The sequence below is a fragment of the Xiphophorus maculatus genome, chromosome 11 (genome assembly GCF_002775205.1).
Source record: "Xiphophorus maculatus strain JP 163 A chromosome 11, X_maculatus-5.0-male, whole genome shotgun sequence".
NCBI lineage: Eukaryota > Metazoa > Chordata > Actinopteri > Cyprinodontiformes > Poeciliidae > Xiphophorus > Xiphophorus maculatus.
This window is the reverse complement of record NC_036453.1, coordinates 4,301,101-4,323,344: the sequence shown is the minus strand read 5'-3', so window position 1 is coordinate 4,323,344 and position 22,244 is coordinate 4,301,101. Positions and strand designations below refer to the sequence as shown.

Below are 22,244 nucleotides of genomic sequence, written 5' to 3'. Positions count from 1 at the left end.
TGAGTTATGCCGTGGGACAAGCAAGTCCACCTACGAAAAAGACACAAAATAAAAAATCTGAAAAGTTTGTATAGATAGTATTTTCCTTTATAGTATTTTTCCTCATGTTATCTTTGATTGTCAGAAACATTTAAGTGTGACAAACAACTGAGTGGAAGCAATTAAATAAGATCATCAAAGGTCCTTAGTCGATGGATTCTACCTTATCCATCGACTAAGGTAGAATGGGAGACTGAAGAGCTTTAGCTATATCACTGTTGGACAATGTTTCCCACCCCATCCATTACAGAACCGGAGAGCCATTTCAGTGACAGACTGCTGCATCTTATGTGCACAAAGGAGCTTTAGCGTTGGTCCTTCCTCATTGCACCTATTAAACTTTAGAACCATAAAACTGCTCCCAATAAACTTAAACTAAGTATTGTGCAGTTTTTCACATTTCAGATAACATTCCTGTTGTTGGTTGCATAGTTTTCTTTCACTTGTAAATAATCTGTTGTTGTTTATGCACAAAAAACACATCTCAGTTGCGTATTTCTGTCAGTGAGTGTCTTATTTTTAATAACTGAACATTTTCTTTTTCTGTAAATTTGTCCTTACTACACAGCATGTTATTCTTACTTCTGTTAATATTTTTTGTGTATAAATTGGTGCTTTAGCTTGTTTGTCACTTTGCTGCTGGTACACTTGAATGTCCCCATTGAGGGACAATATGTTATTTCTATTCCATTCCATTCTGAAAAAGCAAAACGGAATAAATCTGAAAAAAAAGCTGATATAGCATCCTGAAAATAAATATGTATAAATAAATAAATAACATTTCTAACTTTTTTTTGGATGAAATTAACCAACAAAAAACAACTAAAATATTAATTTTAATTCACATTGCACGTTTAAAACGGTTCAGTTAATCCGATTTTTATTTTAATCACAGAATCAATAGCTTTGTTGAGATAAATGAAGTGCAAAAAAATATCTTCGTGTAAGTAAACTAATTCAACTTTTTGTAATACAAATATGATACTAAGAGGTTTAATGGGACAGGCTATGCTGCGCATGCTCAGTGCATCCCCCCGTACTGTGGTAAATGGCTGCCAGGAAAGATGAACGGATGGGCCGCGTCTTCTCGCTGTGAAGCACACCCATCTGGAGGACCGTTATCTCGGGTGGTGCCGAGTTAAAATGGTCGATACACGACCAACCAGCCACCCAGAATCAGTTTTTCATACTTGTGAACATCGACCTTGAAGCGTAAGTTGTATTTTTCCCCCCTGTTAAATGTTGGCTTAGCGCTGTAGCTACGCGCACAGTGTTTCTGCCATTCTGCTGCTTGTTAACTGCGCTTCAGTTGGACTATCTGACGAGCACTTCCGCTATTTACCAAACGCTTCATTGTGTGGGCTTTCACTGGTGTATTTTGTGAAAAATAATGGCGTGTGGGGCGTCATTAGCTGCGGCTTTGTGGACGAATTGGTTGTTAGTCCGGCTAGCTGACAGCAACACTAGCTGACTACGTCGGCTTTAATTGTTGGCACTGCGCCGCTTTCTGTTCGGTGCTGCTCATCACCTCCACAACGCATGTATACTGTCAGTGCTTGTTGTTTTCCCGTTTATACTGTAAATCTGTGGTTTCTTGGTCTACCAAATAGCTTATATTTGCTTTGTATTTTCCATGTAGCAATGCCCCGTAAGGACTGATCTAGTAGCAAAGTGTTGCATTCTTTCTTTTGCAGCTTAAGGGGTTTGTTTCCGTCGAGACGGAGGGGTTACTAGAGTTCATGGCACGTACAGCAGTCAATGCAGCACTCAGTCATCCATAAGATTTTAACTTTAGTTAGAAAATCATCTCTGAACTCGTCAATGTTTTTTCTTTAGCATAGTAGGATTGGATTTTGCTGCTTTTTGCATCTTATATTTCTTTATTTTCATATGTGTTACTAAATACTGTGATTCCTGGATGACAATATGTCAACGTTGTGTCATAAAAAAGAGGAACATTACATGTTGGAGATGTGTTTAGATTTCTGGTTTAAAGGGTTTGTTCTTTTTTGTATAAAAAACGGTGACTTGGTGTGTAGTAACTAGGGCCTGCAATAAGCAATAGATCAATTAATTGTATGATTAAAGTAAAACAAGCTCAATAATTTCCATTTGCATAATTTATTGTTTTTATTTTACGTTCTCCCTCTTTTTACCAAAAACTGAAGGGCAAAAAACTTCATTCTGGTGCTTTGGCCTCTACTTGCCCTTTTTTTTTTAAAAAAAAGAACTTTTTTTGTTCTTTTTGTTTTTTTTACAGAGACTTCATAATTTGTTGTATTTGTTGTTTTGTTTATTTCTTTTGGAAACATTTAATTGTCTTCTACTTCCAGTGTTAAATGTTCATTAGAACTTAAACTTTATTGATATTTGAGAATGTTTTGTAGCATTAATAAGCCATCATCAGTATAATACCTGAAAATGGTCTCAAAGCAAAAATATTATTGTTTATCACAGTAACTTCTGGGACAATTTATTTGCAAAATTTGTCATTGTGACAGGCCTAGTTGTAACTTTTTTTTTTCAAAGGTCTTTGGCAAGTTGCTTAAACATATTATCTTACACTCAATGTTCAACTAAAAAGTATTTATGCATCTATATGTTTATTTATTTTGAACATTTTAAAATGACATGTAAAAAAAAAGGTCACTACTTCTTATTGAGAGTCACAGTTATAGTTATTCTTTATTTCCTGTTCCAAAAACCAAAAGTGTATCTAATACGCCACATATACAGGTTTCATCTAAAGGTGTAAAAATTATATTTATACGATCAGAAAACATGCAGCTGGTGTGGGCATACATGTCATTGGCATGCATAATCTGAATCGATATTGCAAGCATTGATATTGTAATGATGATTGCAGAACAATATATTGTGCAGCTCTAATTTTACTATTAAAATAGTTTTTAATTTTAGTCTGAGTAAAAACATACCCAAAGTATGTAATATTTAGCTACATTTAATTACACATTTAGTTATTTTAACTTGCAAACAAATACATTGGGTAATTATGTTTTTAATGTCATTAAAATGTTTAAATAGTTGAAACTGGGTTTAATATTTTTCAGGCGTGAATGTATTGGGGCAGATAAATTGTTACAGTCACTGTGGTGTTGTTATGTAAGGTAGGATTCTGAAAAACAGTCTCTGTCCAGTGAATTCAGTTACATAAGTTCTTAGCATCCTGTCCCAGTGCTGCAGGGGTATTAACCAATGGAGACTCTCACAAATGTGAACACCAGAAAAGTCTTGCAGCTTTGCATCAATAATTGAGAACACAAGTATATTTAGGTGTCGCATTATGTTTTGCTAAATGCATAAATCTGATGCATATGATTTCTACTGAGCATCAATTGATATAAATGTAGATGTGGAAAATGGCATCTTAAATGCAATGTTTTTACGAGTAGGGTTCAAACAGAAGTCATATGATGTTGCAGTCAGCAGGTTTGAGGAACTGTCTGTTTGCTTTTAGCATGGGAACATGTTCCACCTTAACTTTGCTGCTCTGTATAGAAATACAGCAAAAAAAAGTAAACTGTAAACATGCATGAAAAATATTGTGGAAAAATTTCAATATTTTTTGTCGGTTGTGTCAAAAAGTGAAACACTCAATTCATTTTACATAGACATATTTTGAAGATTAAGGTAATAAAAACCCAAAATTCAGTATCCCAAAACATTAAAATATTGTGAAAATGTTATGGCATATTTATAGAAAGTTGAGTGGAAGGAAGAAGTGCAGTATGTAAACTTGCAGCATGAATACCTGCAGTCTTGAGATGATTTTATAGCCAAATCTATTCAAGAATTTAAGGGAAATTCAGAAGGAGTAAACTGAGGCTGAGCGCATCAAGAACCACTTCACACAGATGAACCCAAACCAGAGGTTACAAACGCTGTATTTCTTGCGTCATTTCTAAATCAGAGACTACGTCAGAAGCGTTTTACCTGGGCTAAGGAGAAAAAGGACCGAAGTGTCACTCAGTGGTCCAAAATCCTCATTAAGTCTTCATTTGATTTGGAAGTCGATTTTCCAGTGTGGAAGAACAATGAAGATGCACAAAATCTGTGTCAGTTTCTGCAGTTAGTGATAATTTAGAATGCTATGTGATCTGTTGATTCTAGTCCACTGAGTTTTCTAGAGTCCAGAGGCAACGCAGCCGTCTACCAGGAAATTCTAGAGCACTTCATGCTTCATTCTGCTGACATGCCGTGTGGAGATGCTGATTTAATTTTCCAGCAGGACTTGGCACCTGTCCACACTGCCAAAGGTACCAAAAGCTTGTTCAGTAACCATGGTGCTACTGTTCTTGATGGACAAGCAACTGGGCTTGACCTGAACCCCATAGAAAATCTCTGTAGTATTGTCCAGAGGATGAGGAGAGACTCCAGAAAGTCGTTCTCCTCAGTGCCACACTGCAATGATATAATAATTTATGCGAAAGGAGTTCTAACCATTTATTGAGTTCATATTAATGAACATAATTTTCGGAGGCATAAAATTTCTGGTTAAAATATCCTTTCTTTTTGTTTATTTATCTTGACTAGGTTTCTAAGACATCAAATTTTGGGTTTTTTATCATTGGTCTTCAAAAAAGTACTAGAAAAAAAGGCTTGAAATAGTTTTGTAATGAATCTTTATAATAATAAGTTACACTTTCTGAAATGAGTGACAAAAAAGCAGAACTTTTTACTGAATTTCTCATACAGTGTATATTTAATGGACAACTGTGACATGAAAGCAGACATAGTCAAATTGCTTAATCAACCAAATTCATTCTAATCGCACATTGAGCAACACACATGGAAAAGCTTTTAATCAATTCTGAGCAGATTAAACAGATTATCGGGGATTGCATCACATGTTGATAAGATAAAAAAATGGAAGGGAAAACTAATTTTTCACTCATTCAATTGAATATACCCTGCAATATATATTTGTGCAAATAGTCTGGATACATCTGAAGTGTGGATGTTCTTACTGAATGAAAAACAGCCACAGGAAGCTGGTTTTATATTTGGAACATGTTTTAAAATAAATCCAGATCAGCCTCAAAAGATGGAAGGCATTAAGGAAAATGAAACAATTTTCTCCTAAGGTGTGTCTTCTCCATGTGTGGACTGCCACGTTTACCGGTAACATGAGTCCGACTTGCTCAGTCAGAGAGCAAATGGCAAACAAAAGCCTAAATGCACAGCAGAAATATTGTTCCATTATTTGTTTTGGAATTTCAATCTTTGTTATAAAATGTCCCAGATTTGAAAATGTTAGCTTTATGTTGGAAACCTTCCATGCTATATATTTACAATCCAAAAACAACAACACTGACTATCTCTATTTTTTTTAAATCAAAAGACTGACTGAACAAAAGTGTTTCATTGTCATTTCAGTTAATTTTTTTTCTGAGAACTGATCAGTTGCCTTTAAAATTCTGGCAGCAGCCTCCACTCGTCTGTGCTTGTTTTATTTAGCTGTCTGTTTGTGATGTGCTTTTAATTTGCTGTTATGATTTAACACTGCAAACTAACTCTTGTTCTGTTGCAGGGAGTCCAATCGTGAACAGAATTTTAAGATTGTTTTATGATGAGGAAAAGTTCAAAAGTAGAGATAAGTTCAGGTTAAGGCTGACACAGAAAACAGAGGGTTACGGCTCTATGGTAAAATGAAAGTAGTATTGATGCATAAGAAGAGGCCTCCCACACACCTGAGTACCCTATAAAATGAGTGAGCAAGCTGTTAAAACCTAAAGAAGGAACAAAACAAACTTATCTTCTGTTGACATTAACCAGGCATAGCGGAGGAGACGGAAACAGTCTACAGTAAATTTGAATTATGGAAAGCCAGAGTGGTTTATGGAAATTACAGATCGTTTGCATGCTGTTTACAAACTGTTTTGATGTCTACTCATGCTTTGTTTATATTGTATTGTTTGCTCCGTATTTTCATTTGCCAGATTGTTTAGGTCTGCAAAGTCCCACAAGAAATGCTGCCCTAATAAAATCAACCAAAAGCAACACACCTGTTATTATATAGGCTATTTTGGACTCTGCTAATATTATGTTTTTTAAAATAATTAAGTAGTCTTGTAATGAGTCCATTTAATTAATATTGATATTTTTTTAGAAAACAAATGATTACGTATTAAAAATATCCCTCTGTAATTCCTCTGTCATTTTTATTGTGGCAGGCATAGTTCTTCATAAAGCAGGGCTTTTTTTCCAGCCTCTTTGCAGCAGAGTCGAGTGTCTTTTATTTCTTTCTCCTCATTCATTCTGCACTTCCCCCATGGCTCTCCGGATCCCTGTGACCTTGATTAATCCTGCTCTTTTGTTGCTCTGTGCCTTTCATCTTTCTTTTTTTTTTGCCATTTCTTCTTGTCTAACTGCACCATATTGAATTTCTATTCTCCTCTTGCATTATTTCTTTTTCGTTACAGAGCACCCACTATCAACTTCTCACCTTAGAGGTCAGTTCTGCCTGCCGATCAGCATTTCACCTGAGGCCATGGCAGTGAAGGACCGAGTAGAAGCAGTTCTCAACGTGGGTCTGCGTGTCCCTAGCATCATGCTGCTTGACGTCCTGTACCGCTGGGACGTCAGCTCCTTCTTCCAGAAGATTCAGCGCTCCAGCCTTTCCAACAACCCTTTGTTTCAGTACAAATATCTGGCACTCTACCTGCACTACGTAGGTTAGTATTGCAGCACACACATGTGCACATAAAATGTAAATGTATACAGATATTTTTTTCACATAATGGCCACATAAACATAAAATAGTTTATTTGGAATTTTTTTGTGATTGGCAACTCGAAAGGTCTCACAAAATTTAACCTTCTACTGTTCCTGACTGATCTCTGATGTTCTCTAACAAACCTCTGAAGCCTTCACCAAACATCTCTATTTACATTGAGATTAATTTAAGCACAGATGGACTATATTGGTTGGACTGGGTTTTATTTAAGGGTAAAACAATAAAAGGGTGACTCCCTATGCATGCATCCCTTTTAAACTTTTTTTCTTTTAAACTATTCTTCCTTCTACTTAAAATACCACCAAAATACATTATAGCCATTACTAAAGCTCCAATCGTTTAGGGCTGGAGAGAGGGGTTTTTAACAGTCAAAATGGGTGTGATTCTCTCTGTTCTGGCTTTAAACCAACAGTAAATGGAAAGTCTTATTCCCAGTTGGTGTCACTGGTAAAGCCTTTTCTCAGTTCTACTTGTGGTTCCACCTCTGAGTTAGACAAAGGTACTTGAATCCCAAATTTCTAAATTGCTGGAGTTGCAGTCCTGGTATTGGATCTCTGCTATTTTCCATTTTCATTTCCTTCTGTAAATATTTATAAAGGACAAACAGAAATTCAAACTGCCAGTAAAACACTTTGAGCAGCGAAGGGTGGGACAATTTCTCTTCCTTTTTAATGAGATTAAATGTTGCTGAGTAGAAGTCAGTTTTAGGTTTAAAAGTGAACTCAAAAGAGTATTTTGAAGACAAAAAAATAATCAGAGCAGACCAAGCTTTGTGTTACAGTAAAGAGCTGTTTGCATGGCTAAGAGGGAACCAATAGGCAAAGTATAAACTTTTCTTTCCTTGTTTCTTTTCATGGCTGCATTTTTTTCTCAAGCTTGGCTGCAGTTTATTGATGAGCCAATAGGCTGGGTATGTGCTGATGAGCACTATGGCTGGACCGGCCGAATACAGAGGGAGCAAGGCAGTGAAAGCAAATGATCTGCATGGAAGAGCTTCTGGACATGTTTTAGGTTGTAGACTGGAGTATAATAAAGTTGTTTATTGCAGAGATGCTCAAAGTTTCCATGCAGTTGCATAAAATGTCACAAGCATAATTTGTTGATTTCTATGACTCAAAACAGGGCTATTATTACAAAATGCTGGAAGTGCTTTAAAATGTGTTTTCCGTGATGTTTTTGTTGCAGGTTACATCCTGAGCCTGGTGCTTCTGACTCTGCCTCGCCAGCATCTGGTTAAGCTCTACTTGTATGTTCTGACGGCCCTGCTGCTTTTTGCTGGTCACCAAGTTTCCAGGTATAAACGCTCACAAACCATTGTGTTCTCTCAACATGATGAGAGAACATCAAATTAGTAGTGATGTATTTCTCTTTAAGAATCACGTATATACCCAAGTCAAACATCATTCTTGACAGAAAGAGGTTTAAAGCCTAAAATAACAAAAGGAGAAACTTTGTTGTCCTCCATTAAGCCTTCCTGTGATCTGTTGAAAGTCTTGCTTTCTCACTCTCTTGTAGCATAAATTAACTTCTAATATGTTTCCAATTAGACACCTAATACGGAAAGTACATACCTTTGAATTTTTCTCTTTTTTGATCCAGCACCAGTATCAGTCTAAGGAGATTCTATGTTTTCTGTACTGGTTGTCCCAAAAGTTGAGGCCAGGAACCCACTTTAATTTTATACAATCACTTATAGTTTTGTATACTCAACTGATAGTTGGGTCCAAAAATGGTTGCAGTGTTAATTTAATCTTGACATGAAAAGTGTGGGAACCATTGATCTGTACAGCGAGGTGCAGAAAGCAAAGCAGACCTGCAACCCACTCTGCACGTAAGAGCTGCTGCTTCTTCCACAACACTTCTAGGAGATAGATTCTATGCTCTACCTTTTTGTTTTTCCATCCATCTATCCATTTTCTGTACACCCTTGTCCCTTAGAGGGGTCGGGAGGGGTGCTGGTGCCTATCTCCAGCTAACGTTCCGGGCGAGAGGCGGGGTACACCCTGGACAGGTCCCTTTTTGTTTATTGCAGCAGGAAAAGGTTTGTCAAGAAGTTTTTTGCATCTTGCTGCTGTTTTGCACTCACTTATGCTTCAGCAAGCAGCTCAATCGCAGACACTGAGGAACTAGTATGAAATTCAGCGCTTTAAGAAAACAAACTATAAACTTGACTGGAACTGATTAATGTTTTTGTGATTGAAGCAAGACATTTCAAAGAGGCTTTAAATTTGTAAGAAGATGAAGATGTTTAACAAAAGTCGTTGTTTTAATTGTTGAAGTCTGTGACATCAGCTTTATGCTGCCATTGCAGATATGAACAACACAGTTTCTTCTGGGTGTGTCGCTTCTGGGTCAAATGCAACAAGTTTATAATGATGGGAGTTGAAATAAAAACATAAAAAACCAATGTCTTAACTTGGACTGAAGCTACTGCTGTTGCCAGTGCTCATCCGTTTAATATAAAAAGAGAAAAATTGATCTCAGGTATAAAAAAAACACAGAGCCCAAAGATACTTACCAAATTACAGTATCTACCTTATGTATGTTAAATATATGCACTTGACATAAAAAAGTCCATCTCAGTCAATCTCAAAACATATTGATGACAAATGTTGGTTTCCTGTTCTTGTTTGTGAAAAGATTATTTGAGGTGGTACTACACTGTAAATTGGTGTTGCATAACAGCTCTGTGCTCATCTTTTGCCCTCTTCTGTCAGAGATTATGTTCGCAGTGAACTGGATTCAGGCTATGAAGGACCCGTCTACCTGGAACCGCTTTCCATGAATAGATTCACCACTGCACTCATAGGTATAATATAACACACACTCGGTGTATGTCAAGTGCGCACACCCCTGTGCAAATACCAGTTTGTTGGTTTGTCAGAATTAAGACTGAAAAATTATTTCAAACCTTTTTTTTTGCATCTCTTAATATTTTCCTGCAAAAACCATATTGTCCATAAGACACAATATCTACTCTACAATGTCATTACTGTCTTTAACTTGTTTTTGTCATGTAAATAAAATAAAATGCCATTCCAATTTGACAAAAAGCCTTCAGGCTTCTGCTGAAAGCAGAAGCGAAAGAGGGATTAAATTCTTCCATATCACATTGAGTCGACACATGCACCCAAATGAACTAAAAAATGAGACATTTGAGGTTTTTGAGCTACTTAGTCTCAGTCCTGAAAGACAGACAGATCAGACAGAAAACAGGGGTCACTGGATGATGATGGTGGAAAACAGATGTACTCAAATAGCTTATGTGGAAAACCTTTGGCAAGCAGAGTGGGAGAACGTTTCAGTTTGAAGATGTCGGATGCTCCTGGTCTGTTACCACAGGAGACTAAATGCTACTTCAGCAAAAAGCTACTTCAGCATATTCATTTAGGGTTGTATATTCTTTATGCAACCACAGTATTGCAGTTTTATAATATTGTTAACATTTTTGAACCTAACCAATTTGTTGTTTTTGATTGGAATTTGTAGGATATATGTCACAATAAAGAGAAAAGTTTTCAAATAATCTATTACGATTTTTTTCCTTTCTTTTTATTTTTGCATAACAGAAATCTGGCATTTTTACAAGGGTGTGTATTCTTGTTTTAGATCCATTGTAGGCAGAAAGGCTGTACTAAGAGTAGTTATACTGTTAATTTAATTTCATCTCTGTGAATTAATTATTTACTCCTACAAAATATTGATATGTACAGTTCGGTGTTTAATTGGCTATTTTATAACTCTTCTTTTGAAATGTAATGCTGTGTTAAAAACATCTATCTTTACTGAATTGTTGTTAAAGCTCTCTGTACTGTAAACTATACATTTAATCTGGTCTCTGGCAAAATTATGCTAGCTACCACATTTAACATGTTTCATGTAAATTTGTTAAAGTGCAAAATGTTGCAATATTTCTGCCTTGTAATTCCTTGGTTCATCTTGCAAGTGAAAAGAAATGGGGTCTCCTTGGTTATAAATAGACCTCATGAAGTGCTGTTCTCACAGACAATGCCTGAGAAGGCAAAAATAACTGCTAGAAAAGACAAAATGTCCGAGAGGGGAAATACATTTATTTTTCTCTACTTACAACTTTTGTTTTATTAATGACTTATTCTTACTGATCTGGGACTGATAAATGTTCTAAAGAATAACTGGTTAATTCTCAAAAACACAAAAGGTTTTGTGTTTTTTGTATAGTTATGTCCATGTTTTACATTTCTGTCCATTTGTCTTTCAGGTCAGCTTGTGGTGTGCACTCTGTGTTCCTGTGTGATGCAGACCAAGAGGATCTGGCTTTTCTCTGCACACCTCCTCCCACTGGTGGCAAGACTTTGTCTGGTTCCTCTGGAGACCATCGTCTTCATCAATAGATTTTCAATGATCTTCACAGGCCTGGAGGTCATTTACTTCCTAGCTTCTAATTTACTGGTACCATATAACCTGGCCAAGACTGCCTACAGGGAACTCGCTCAGGTAATAAATTACTAATGTGGCCTTATGTTGAAAGATTCCCATGTTTTCCCCATGAAGCTTTAGTTCTGGATTGTGTCTTCTTTCCCAAGATGAATAATACTCCTAATTACCGTCTTCTCTCCTCCTGGTTTTCTGTTCTTCTGTGTCCCAGGTGGTGGAGGTGTACGGGTTGCTAGCTTTAGGGATGTCCCTGTGGAACCAGCTGGTTCTTCCAGTTCTCTTTATGTGTTTCTGGCTCGTGCTGTTCGCTCTTCAGATCTACACCTACTTCAGCACCAGAGACCAGCCTACCTCGAGGGAGAGGCTTCTCTTTCTCTTTCTTACAAGGTAAGAACACATTACCTTTAGTCAAAATTTGAAGGCCTTCTGGGCTTGTGTGTAACTCATTTAAACTCTGTTTGCTCCTTTGTATAAGGAATGATCAAATTGTAATTTGGTACCTATAAGGTGTTGGATCAGTAATATTCGTGTGGGTTCGTCCGAAGCTTGTTGGTCATAGAAGTGAGTGATATGGACTTAAAGTTTTGTCATGATATTTTGTGGTCAATCAATCAAGTTTTTTTGTGTAGCACATTTCAGCAGCAAGTCAGTTCAAAGGGCTTTACATCATAAAAACATAAAAATGCTACTATTGTGATAACTATTAGGGACAATAAAAACTATTACTTTTTTTTAGATACGGTAATTACATGGCTGTGACTGCATAGCACAGCAATTACAAACCCCACAAGCACAATTGCAGCTCTTGATATATATACCTTTTTGTGATGAATTTATATGATTAAAGCATGCATAGTAACTGCATTTAATCATATTTTAAATGTATTGATATTCATTGTTGCTCTCATAGAGCAAACAGTGGAGAAAATAGTGAAAATACAAATTCCAACATTATGGACAATAATGTTAATGTTTTATAAACATTATTAATTGGGATTTATTGTGAAAAGAGTAAATCAAAATTCTTAAGAAATTTATAATGATATATGATAAAAATTGGGTAAATGCCTACTCTTAGTTGGTCATACTTCTTTTATATGGCTGTATATCTTTGCCTCATCTAGTCACTTGAACTGAAAATGGATAACTTTGAGCCTTCAGTCAGTTACTATTTCCACACTAAAAAGTGTTGTCAGAGTGACCTGGCTGTGCCCAGTATGGTACATTTACTGCTTTTAAACAATATATTTAATTTTTTATTCATTCAAATTTACTTAGTCATTCGCAGCATTGTCTTTATTGCAAAATAACTGTTCTAGCACAGGAAAATAATAGAAAAAAGTATACAACGCAAACATTAATGCTCAAGCTGAAAATGATCCAAATCCAGTTTTCAGCCATTTTCCTGTTGCATCTCTATTTCCTAAACATTATGTAACATAAATATTGTTTATAGACACCATGTGATTTACTGCTACATCATTTACAGTTTCTCTAAACTCTCCCCTTTTGTCCTTTCCTCTTCTCCATCCACGTGTTTGCAGTATTGCAGAATGTTGTAGTACGCCATACTCTCTGCTGGGTCTGGTTTTCACCGTCTCATTCATCGCGCTGGGAGTTCTCACGCTCTGCAAGTTCTACTTACAGGGCTACAGAGCCTTCGTCAATGACAATGCCATGCACAGGTGAGTGTGTTTGCTTGTTTATTTGAGGCTGTATATCGAAATAGTTCTCAAATTTCAATTTTATCTGTCTCCCACATGTGCAGAGGAATGACTGAAGGCATAACGCTGCTTATCCTGGCTGTGCAAACCGGCTTGATAGAGCTGCAGGTCATCCACCGAGCCTTCCTCCTCTCCATCATCCTCTTCATTGTTGTTGCTTCCATTCTGCAGTCCATGCTGGAGATCGCTGACCCCATCGTTTTGGCTCTGGGAGCCTCCAGAGACAAGTAGGTCAAACTCCTAGTGCACTTTATTTATTTATTTATTTTTTTTAGAAATTTAGAAGCCATTCAGTTGTATTCCATTTATGAGTTCTAATTGTGCTTTTTCTGTTATGTAGGAGTTTGTGGAAACACTTCCGCGCAGTATCTCTTTGCCTCTTCCTGCTCATCTTTCCAGCTTACATGTCGTATATGATCTGTCAGTTCTTCCACATGGATTTCTGGCTCCTCATCATCATCTCCTCATCAATCCTTACCTCACTTCAGGTACATCATAAGCACACTGATATTAAAAAGACTTCTTTTATGAGACCAATAAGTTCTCATAGCTTCATTTAGAAAATCATATTCTGATATTACCCTATGTCCAAACATGGAAGGTCAAAAACTACATTTTCAACTGTTTATCATGTTTACATGTCTTTGTAATGGAGTTTTCTTAATTTTTTTTTTTGGTAGTTCTTAAATGTAAGTAAATAGTATTGTTTAAAAAGTCCTATATTTACTTCAGGAAACTTTAAAAACCTTGTTCTGATCCTTTGTTGGTTGATTTACTCTAAAACAGTTCTTCTTTCTCAACCAGGTTCTCGGTACGCTGCTGATCTACGTTCTCTTCATGGTGGAGGAGTTTCGTAAAGCTCCAGTGGAAAACATGGATGAGGTCATTTACTGTGTCAATGGGACCTATAGATTGCTGGAGTTTCTGGTAAATGTTTCCTCAAAACTTAGCAATTACGACATTTTTACTAAGCAAACATCACACAATGTTGGAAAATTGTGTGGAATGAGTTCAGATCAGACAATTTTCTCTTGATTGGCACTGATCAGTTATGAGATGTATTTTGGTGCATAATGGTGAATAATGTTATTATCTTTATTTTCTGTTTGATTAATAACTATTAGTGAACATGAATTACATTTTTCAATTTTAATCCTTAGTAGAAAAAGATAAATACTCAAAATCAGTGGAGTTTTTCTCTTACTCATTAACTTCTTTGTCGCCAGGTCGCAGTGTGTGTGGTGTGCTATGGCATATCAGAGACTGTATTTGGCGAGTGGAGTGTGATGGGCAGCACCATTATTCTGGTCCACTCCTACTATAATGTTTGGCTCCGAGCCCAGCTGGGCTGGCAGAGCTTCCTGCTCAGGAGAGACGCTGTAAACAAGATCAAAAGCCTCCCAACTGCAACCGACGCGCAGCTGGAGCAGTACAACGACATCTGTGCTATCTGCTTCCAGGTAGGCGGAGGCTTTAGTGTGTATAAAGAGTTTTTTTGTTTTTATCCTTTGTATGATTAAAGTCATCACTCATTGATTAGATTTATTTAGTAAGATATTTAGAGTGTGTATTCTTATGCTTTTAACTAGGGGAGCACCAACTGCAGTTTTCGCTAATTACAATATTTAAAAAGCCTGACCTGCCAGTTCTGATTTTGGCCAATATCGATTGCTTTTTCTCTTTTTTTTTTGTTCTCTTTTTTTCATGTCTGAAATGAGAAAAAGAGGACAGTGGTCAATTTCTAGACCTTTGCTGAGGTAGATAAGATCTGTGGATAAAATTGGCTTCATATGTGGGTATCGGCCAATCAACAATCTCTCAAAATTAAGAAAATCAGGACTGATTTATCAGCTGTACGGCCCTACTTCTAACCTAGAAAATTACTGTTATTACATTTGGAAGCTATGTCGTTGTTTTTTTTGTCATAGTTCATGCGTTTAAAAAAATCTAACATGTTTTTGCTGATATTACATTAAGCTGATTGACAAGAAGTTACTTTTGTTGGGTCCATTTGGTACCACACTTAAATCCTTTTTCTTCTTTCATCATATTTTTTCCAAGATATACTTTAGTTCTAGTAAAGATTTTTAGGTTTTTGCTTGATATTGAGTTGTCTTTATGTCCTATTCTTATCCAATAAAAGCCTACATGAGCAAGAGCGAATGTAAATCTAAATTCTTTTCTCCTTCCAGGACATGAGCAGTGCTGTCATCACTCCATGCAGCCATTTCTTCCACGCTGGCTGTCTGAAGAAGTGGCTGTATGTCCAGGAGACTTGTCCTCTTTGTCACTCTCAGCTTAAGAGCCAATCAGCTGCCAGCGGAGTTCCCAACCAAGATGCCGCCGCAGCCGATCTGATCCCTGCTGGACAGGATGGAGTCGCTGCTGGCAACGAGGAGAAGGAGGATTCTCCTTCTGATGATGTGAAAGATGAGAGAGGTGATGGGACCTCCTGTCCCTCCTGCATGCACTCTGCTCCTCTGCACCTTGCCAGTCCATCCTCTTCCTCACCTCTGACTGATTCCGTGGAGAACCAGTTGCAAACAGATCATCCATCTACATCCTCCTGCTCTACCTCTGACACGCCTGACAGACCTGCTAATCTTCGATTTCGCTCCCACGCGGTTTCCCCCTCCATCCGACACTCCTCCTCCTCACAGATACTGACCCCTGTTGACCTCCACGAGATCCACTGATTCGACATGGCCGCCCTTCACAGCCCAGCTGCCATTCTGAGGAAGTTCCTTCTCCTTCATGCTCATCCAGAACTCCATCGCTGCACACATGCAAAATACACGCATGCACTTAGCAACAGCATCCCCACTCTCCGCTTCCTTTATTGTCCCCTGAAATCCAACTTCCTCATATCCAGGGTTCCTACAGTTTGAATGAATAAGATTTGAGTTTACAATTTTTCACTTTACAGTAGTATCTAATTAAAAATGACAAAAAAGGTTTTGGAAAATGTTATTTCCAGGCTTTGATCCTAACTAACAAAGCTGGCCCAAACAGATTCTTAGTTTACCTCACCTTTCACAATATTTTACACAACTCCAGCTATTTCTTCATCTACCACAAGTTGGAAATGTAAATATCTTGGAGATATGGGCATGTATGCAAATATAATCTAAATGTTACAGAGATAAGGGGGCAGATACAGGGAGTTTATGGACCATAAGTTGATTAAGAAAACACCAGAAAAAATGTTCACTACTATTCTATTTAATTCCTAACTTCCATTATTTGGGTTGCAGTTTATTTAAAGCCGTTCCACTGTAAAAACATTTGATGTAACCTTAGATTGAAGTAGTTTTCTAGTACCATGAATGGGTGATACTGACTTAAGTGAAAATGTTATTTTGATATTTAGGAGTATTTTTCTCACAACACTCTTAAAACTGATGGTAAAAGAAAGTATTTAAAGTTGTTTTGGTAAAAATGTTGTGCATACAGCCAGGAACCCAAAAACGCTCCTGTAGATTTGCCTATAATCAAATGCGTTACTATAGAACAGTATTTTGTTTAAGTTGTGCTTTTGTACTGCTACACATTACACAATATTTTCAGTCAAATATATTTTTTAAATATGTAGATATATATTGATGTCCCTCATTAATTTATACTTTAAAAATAGGACAAAGATCAAATGTAAAAACGAATGAACTTCTGAACTAAAAACTGCCTAGGAACCCTGCATATCTGATTCTGAGAGGAAGATGAACTCAGTTTGTAAGCCTGTATTGATCATTCAGATCTTAAAATATAAATGACTGGTTAGAGATATTTTGACACTTTATCTTGAAACTGTTACCTTAATCTCTCCCCCTTAACTCATGCTGGGAATATTTTTTTTTTACTTCATTTTTTTCCAAGAGTGTTGCAGTGATCCATCTCAGAAACAGTTTCAGCTTCTACATCCTGTTTACAAAATGTGAAATCCATTAGTATAATAAGTTTTCTGTATTTAATTTCTTCATCAGCAAAATCGTACTGTTGGACTTCCTCACAGTAGTCATATTTACTGCTTTCGTCCTCCCTGCCTTCTTGCGTGCAGCCTTCCTCTCATCGCTGTACATGTTAGGTTTATCTAATGTCCTTTACGTGCCATGACATGTAGAAGTGATCAGAGGCCGAGACAGCTACGAATGACAATGGGTAACTTATGGTTGCATTTTAAACTGTGACAGTCTTAACATTTCATAAACAAGTTTGTTTTTTTTCTTTCTGAGACTTTTTTTAACGTTTGGGAGACAGTGGTTGTGAGTATTGGTAAAAACAAAGAATTAACAGATACTGAATGTCGTTTCTTGTGGCCGTCACATGACCTGAAGCCTGGTGCTAAGCGGAGGACTTGTGATGTGGTCTAGCCGTTTGCTTCCATGTGAACTAATCAGTGGTTTCACATGGGATGTCGAATTAATTTTGTATGTCAAAGCTTTTGCTATAACACCTCTTCAATATTTGAATCAAATTTGCATGGCTGGTCCCAGCAAAAAGCATCTCTGTTCCTCTTCGCCAAAGTTTTGCATCGCTGATAGTATTGTTATTATTAAGGTTAATTTTACATCATATTATTGGACAGGGCAATGCACCATGGAGATGGAGAAAAGTAGGAAGTTAATATTTTTGACATTTCTGGGTAATTACAGTACCTTGCAAATGTGTTCATACTCTGATATTTTTCCCCCCACATTCTGTCATCTTCCAACCACTTTGATGTATTTCATTGGGATTTTATGCAAAAGATCATCTAGTACACTTCAGAAGTATATCTAAATCTTGCATCTATTCAGTGCCATCTGAGTTGGTACTACGTTGCTCCACCTTCAGCTGCAGTTACAGTTGCAGGTCTTTCTGGGTAATGTCTCCAGCAGCTCTGCTCATCTACAGACTGACATTTCTGCCCCACTCTTGTTTGCAACAGCAATTTTCAGCTCTTTCCATAGAATACCAATTGGATTTAGCTCTGGCTGAATGTTTGGGATCATTGTTATGCTGGAAGGTGAACCTTTTGCTCCAGACTTGTGCAGCAGTTACCAGGTTTTACTTCTGGGTTATATTGTGTTTGCCTCCATCCATCATTTAATTCATTCTTACCATCTTTCCTGTTTCTGCTAATGAAATGTATCCTTTTGGCTGCAAACACAGTGTGTTGCCATGGGGATGATTTGCTTTGGGTGATATGTAGTTTCCACCTTATGTTGCATTTTGCACCCAGGCCAAAAAGTTAAATTTTGTTCTAATCTGACTGGAGCTCCTCTTTCATTTCTTGTTAGTCTCATATGTAAAAGGAATTGTTTGGGGCAACAGAGTAAAGGGGTTGCATACAACTGCACACTTTCATTTGTAAAACATGGGAAAATTAATTTAGGATTTTTCTCCCATTTCGCAGCTTTCTGTTGGTTTGTTGCGCAAAATCCCAATAAAATCCCTTTAAGTTTCTGGTTGCAATGTGAACGGGAAAAATTAGCAAATGTTTTTGGGGTGTGAATACTTAAACTGCAAGGCAGTGGGTCCACTTAGCTGACATGGGCCTCCTGCTTTTATTCACTTTAAAGCTCAGCTGATAAAGCATGCTTTACCTGACAGGCTAATGAGAACTGAAACCTGTTCCTAGCAGGAACCAATCACTTCGCTCCATCAGGGCGATCAGTATCCCTGCAGCTCAGTCACTCCATGAGAGGTTACTACCAGCAAACTAAGCCATTTTAGTTTTTTATTTTGTCCACCACCCCTTATTTGTGCTCAAAAAAACACTCTAGTTGGCTCTGGGGCTTAGAAAATAAATGTGTAATGAAGGGTGTTTGACTAAAATAATAAAAGTTTAGGGATTCTGATGCACGCTTATATGTAGAGCTTGCCCGCTGCCACAGAACTTGTTTTCGTCTTCAGTGTTTCTAACCTTATTTTCAATCTTTTTCTTTTCTTTTTCTCCTCTTTTATGTTTTTGGTTGTATTTGCACTAATCTCATTTTTACTACTAGCAATGCTCTAAAGCTGTCCTGTTGCTGTCAGCTACCAAAAGCCCTCTGTCGTTTGTGTACGAGGAAAAAGCCCAATCTGTGTGTGTAATGTATAGAAATGTTGTTCTGTTTGACGGTATCCGTATTGTTTATATGACCAGTGCTCGGTTTCCTCCTGGCTTCCTTGTTGCTTTGCCCAGAAGCTGTCAAGAAGGCAAACTTTTCTGGTGTGAGAAACCAGTCAGTGTTACTGCATCACCTGTGTGCATGACGCGTCCTCAGGCTGAAGTGATCGCTCCAGTGTCCTCTACTGGTAAGGAGTGGGATCAGCATGACGCTGACAAACAGGAGATCTGGTACTTAACCTTTGACAGTATTGCTTATTACCACAATTTCATAAGGTCTTGTTACTCTGACTTTATTTTTTGACTGTACGAAGCATTGCTTACATGGCTGAAAATGAATACATGATAATTGTAGGATCAGACCTTTGCAATGCTGCATCTTTTTGTTTTGTTTTTTAAGGGATAAGATGTTGACTCTGATGTATTGTGTGCATCTTTCTCTGAAAGGTGAACTTATGGACTGTCTTTGTTTCTTTACTCTTGATTTATAAATGAAGCCCCTTCAATGGCTACACAAATTAGTTATGCATTACAAGGTTTTGGAGACTGTATCATGCAGAAGAATCACCTGCATGATACAATGTTTGAAGGTGAAAATTGTCATTGGCAGCTGTATTTGAATCTGCATTGCAGTATTAAATGCTAACTAGCACGAACATTTGTCAGCTTTTGGTTCAGTGTATATTTGCACAATTCTTCCTTGTACACCAAACAGTGCTAAAAGTAGCAGTTTGTTGGTTGAAAATCAAATGAAAAATATTCTAAAATGAATATTTAGCTCCAGTTTTTGTCTAAATTCTTCCTTCAGTGACTGTTAACAGTGTGGTCATTAAAATTCATTTTCTCTTAAAGGTCAGTATTACAGTGCATTATTTGCAGCTCTGTTTCAGCTGCAGGATTAACTTCAGATTAAATGTGCCAACATTTCAACGTCAGCAGCTTTAGTTTGTGTTGGTGTAAAAAGAACAAATTTCTAAAAGTGGACCTTTCTAGCATTTTTGATTTCTTTTACACTATTTTAAGAGCATGTACCTGAAACACGATTCAAAGATTTTCCCTCATGTTGTGCCTGAATATCTTTAAGATTTTCAGAGTATCATTAATCAGAGAAACAATAGTGTTGCCTTCTAAAAGCCAAGTTTCTCAAAGCCCAGATTGTGTTTGAAATGTAAATAAAAGAAGCATATGCAAATATGGAAATTGGATCTATAACTGAAACAAGCATGCTGTTAAATTTAGTGAATGCATTTTTAACACAGCTGCTCAATGCTAATACCTCAAAGTGCAGAATGGTGTTTTCTTGCTCTGACTGAGCCTTACTTTACATTTTTTATTTTTATTTTGTCTGGTTAGTTTCAAAACCTACAGAGATAGGACCTGCTCTGTAAAACCTGGCTCTTGTGTTGAATTAAAAATGTCTCACAGCTGGTTTTCAGACTGGCCTGGTGTTGCCTTGGTTATTTTACAGAAACTGAATGTCAAATAAAATAAACGATTCTCTGCAAAACATTCTGCTCTTTACTGCATTGATTTACTGTATTAAATAGTTTGCTTGAATTTGAATATGTCTTTACTTTGACAATACTAAATCAAATTACCTTCTGAGCATGCAATCATGTTCCCCAGAGTTACCTATGTATTTGATTCAGCTGCTCTTAAGCAGAGACTGGAATGTGCCTTAAATTGTCAGGCCAAGAAAAAAAGAAGAGCAATACTCAGAAGCAGTCGAGGTGTAACTCTGAGGCAGCTGGAGAGATCTCCAGCTCAGGTGGGAAAACCTGTTGACAGAAGCTTTGCAACATCCTAAGCAGGTAGTCAGAACAATGTGGTTTTGATAAAGGTATATTTATGTATTTATGTATGTCTTGAATCCAGTTGAGGAGAGAAAATTTTAAACATGCTCAGATGCTCTCAATTCAGGCTGACTGAACTTGTTCTGTTTTGTGGGTGAAAATGCCTGTATTTTTCACTCATTCTCAGTGCATCTGAACACATTGCAAACTTCTGATTAATATCTGTAAAAGAAAAGTCTAGGTACTAGTCCTTTCACTACACAATTATGCACTTGTTTGTCTTGGGCTATCAAACAATATGACTAAGTACATAAAATAAACTGACAAAAAAATTGATACAGTTCAAAGAATGGTAAGAAATTTTGCAAGGCATTGGCATTTAACATTTACAATTTTATTGCAACTTGGTCAACAATCGGTGATTTAAAGCAAAACGGTCCCATTTGTACAATATGATCATCAAAATTAAAAGTCGTCACCTACTGGATCTAGAAAACGCCGTTTTCTTTGAACAATTACATACTAGACTTGCTATTGCACTAACCAGGCACGCGGTGGCGCTGTTGCGCCACATTTATGCTGACGGAGCACAAACTCGTGGGACAAGCTATGCTGAAGCGACGCAAACACGTGCCAAAGACCAGCTCAGTCAAAGCACTCAGTGAGAATCAGTGATTTCTGATTTTCCTATGCATATTTCTGCAGCATTTCTTTATATTTGTGAATAACAGAGATGTATACTTGTGATTATAATTAATAATCATTTGATTTACCATGTTTTGATTTTTAATTTCAAGATTTCTCTCAAAATACCTTGGAAGGTCTTCAAACACATTTTGTAAGCAATATATCATTACATATCGCCTAATAATATTAAATATTTAAATGCAATGTTTGTCAAGTTTGGGTAAGGAATGTGTTATTTATGTGCAAAATTTACAGAGTAATTCATGCCGTTTATTTATGATCAAATTGATCTGCAATTGATTTGAGAGTCAGAAAAAATATGTTTCTCTTTTAGGAATTTATGTCAAAGCCTTAATTATGCACCACATATTTTATCTCCCTGAAATTGTATGACTCTATGGATTTCTGTGTGCCACTACCCTCTCTGTGTCACTTCATAAGCAGAACCAGAGCATGAAAGACTTCTTCTCCTCCTTAATCAAGGTCAAGAGCATTTTCCAGCAGCCTTTTGAGAATAAGAGCTGGAAGAGTGCCAGTTCTCTCTCTGCCAATCATTCTCACATATAGATAAATAGCAGGATTTTTTGACCTCCTGACCTTTAGCAGATCAATAAACTATTGGTTTTTAACACACTTCACTGCATTATCTATTAATATTTGTATTTTGTTTTGACCCCCCACCCCTCCACCTCCTCCTAGCAGGGTGATAAATAGTTTCAAATAACAGATGGTGCCGGAGGGAG

At 37.0% G+C, this 22,244-nt stretch overlaps 1 protein-coding gene across 1 annotated transcript; it reads left to right on the top strand.

Moving 5' to 3' along the window:
* Positions 1 to 1,088: 1,088 nt before the first annotated feature.
* LOC102227024 (RING finger protein 145) lies at positions 1,089 to 20,530 on the top strand. The gene is made up of 12 exons (XM_005805983.2): positions 1,089 to 1,251; positions 6,483 to 6,734; positions 7,982 to 8,090; positions 9,514 to 9,605; positions 11,034 to 11,269; positions 11,421 to 11,596; positions 12,754 to 12,894; positions 12,978 to 13,160; positions 13,274 to 13,421; positions 13,738 to 13,860; positions 14,160 to 14,393; positions 15,126 to 20,530. Exons 2-12 carry the CDS (start codon positions 6,551 to 6,553, stop codon positions 15,627 to 15,629), a joined length of 2,130 nt encoding a protein of 709 aa, XP_005806040.1. The 5' UTR covers positions 1,089 to 1,251; positions 6,483 to 6,550; the 3' UTR covers positions 15,630 to 20,530.
* The last annotated feature ends 1,714 nt before the right edge of the window (positions 20,531 to 22,244 follow it).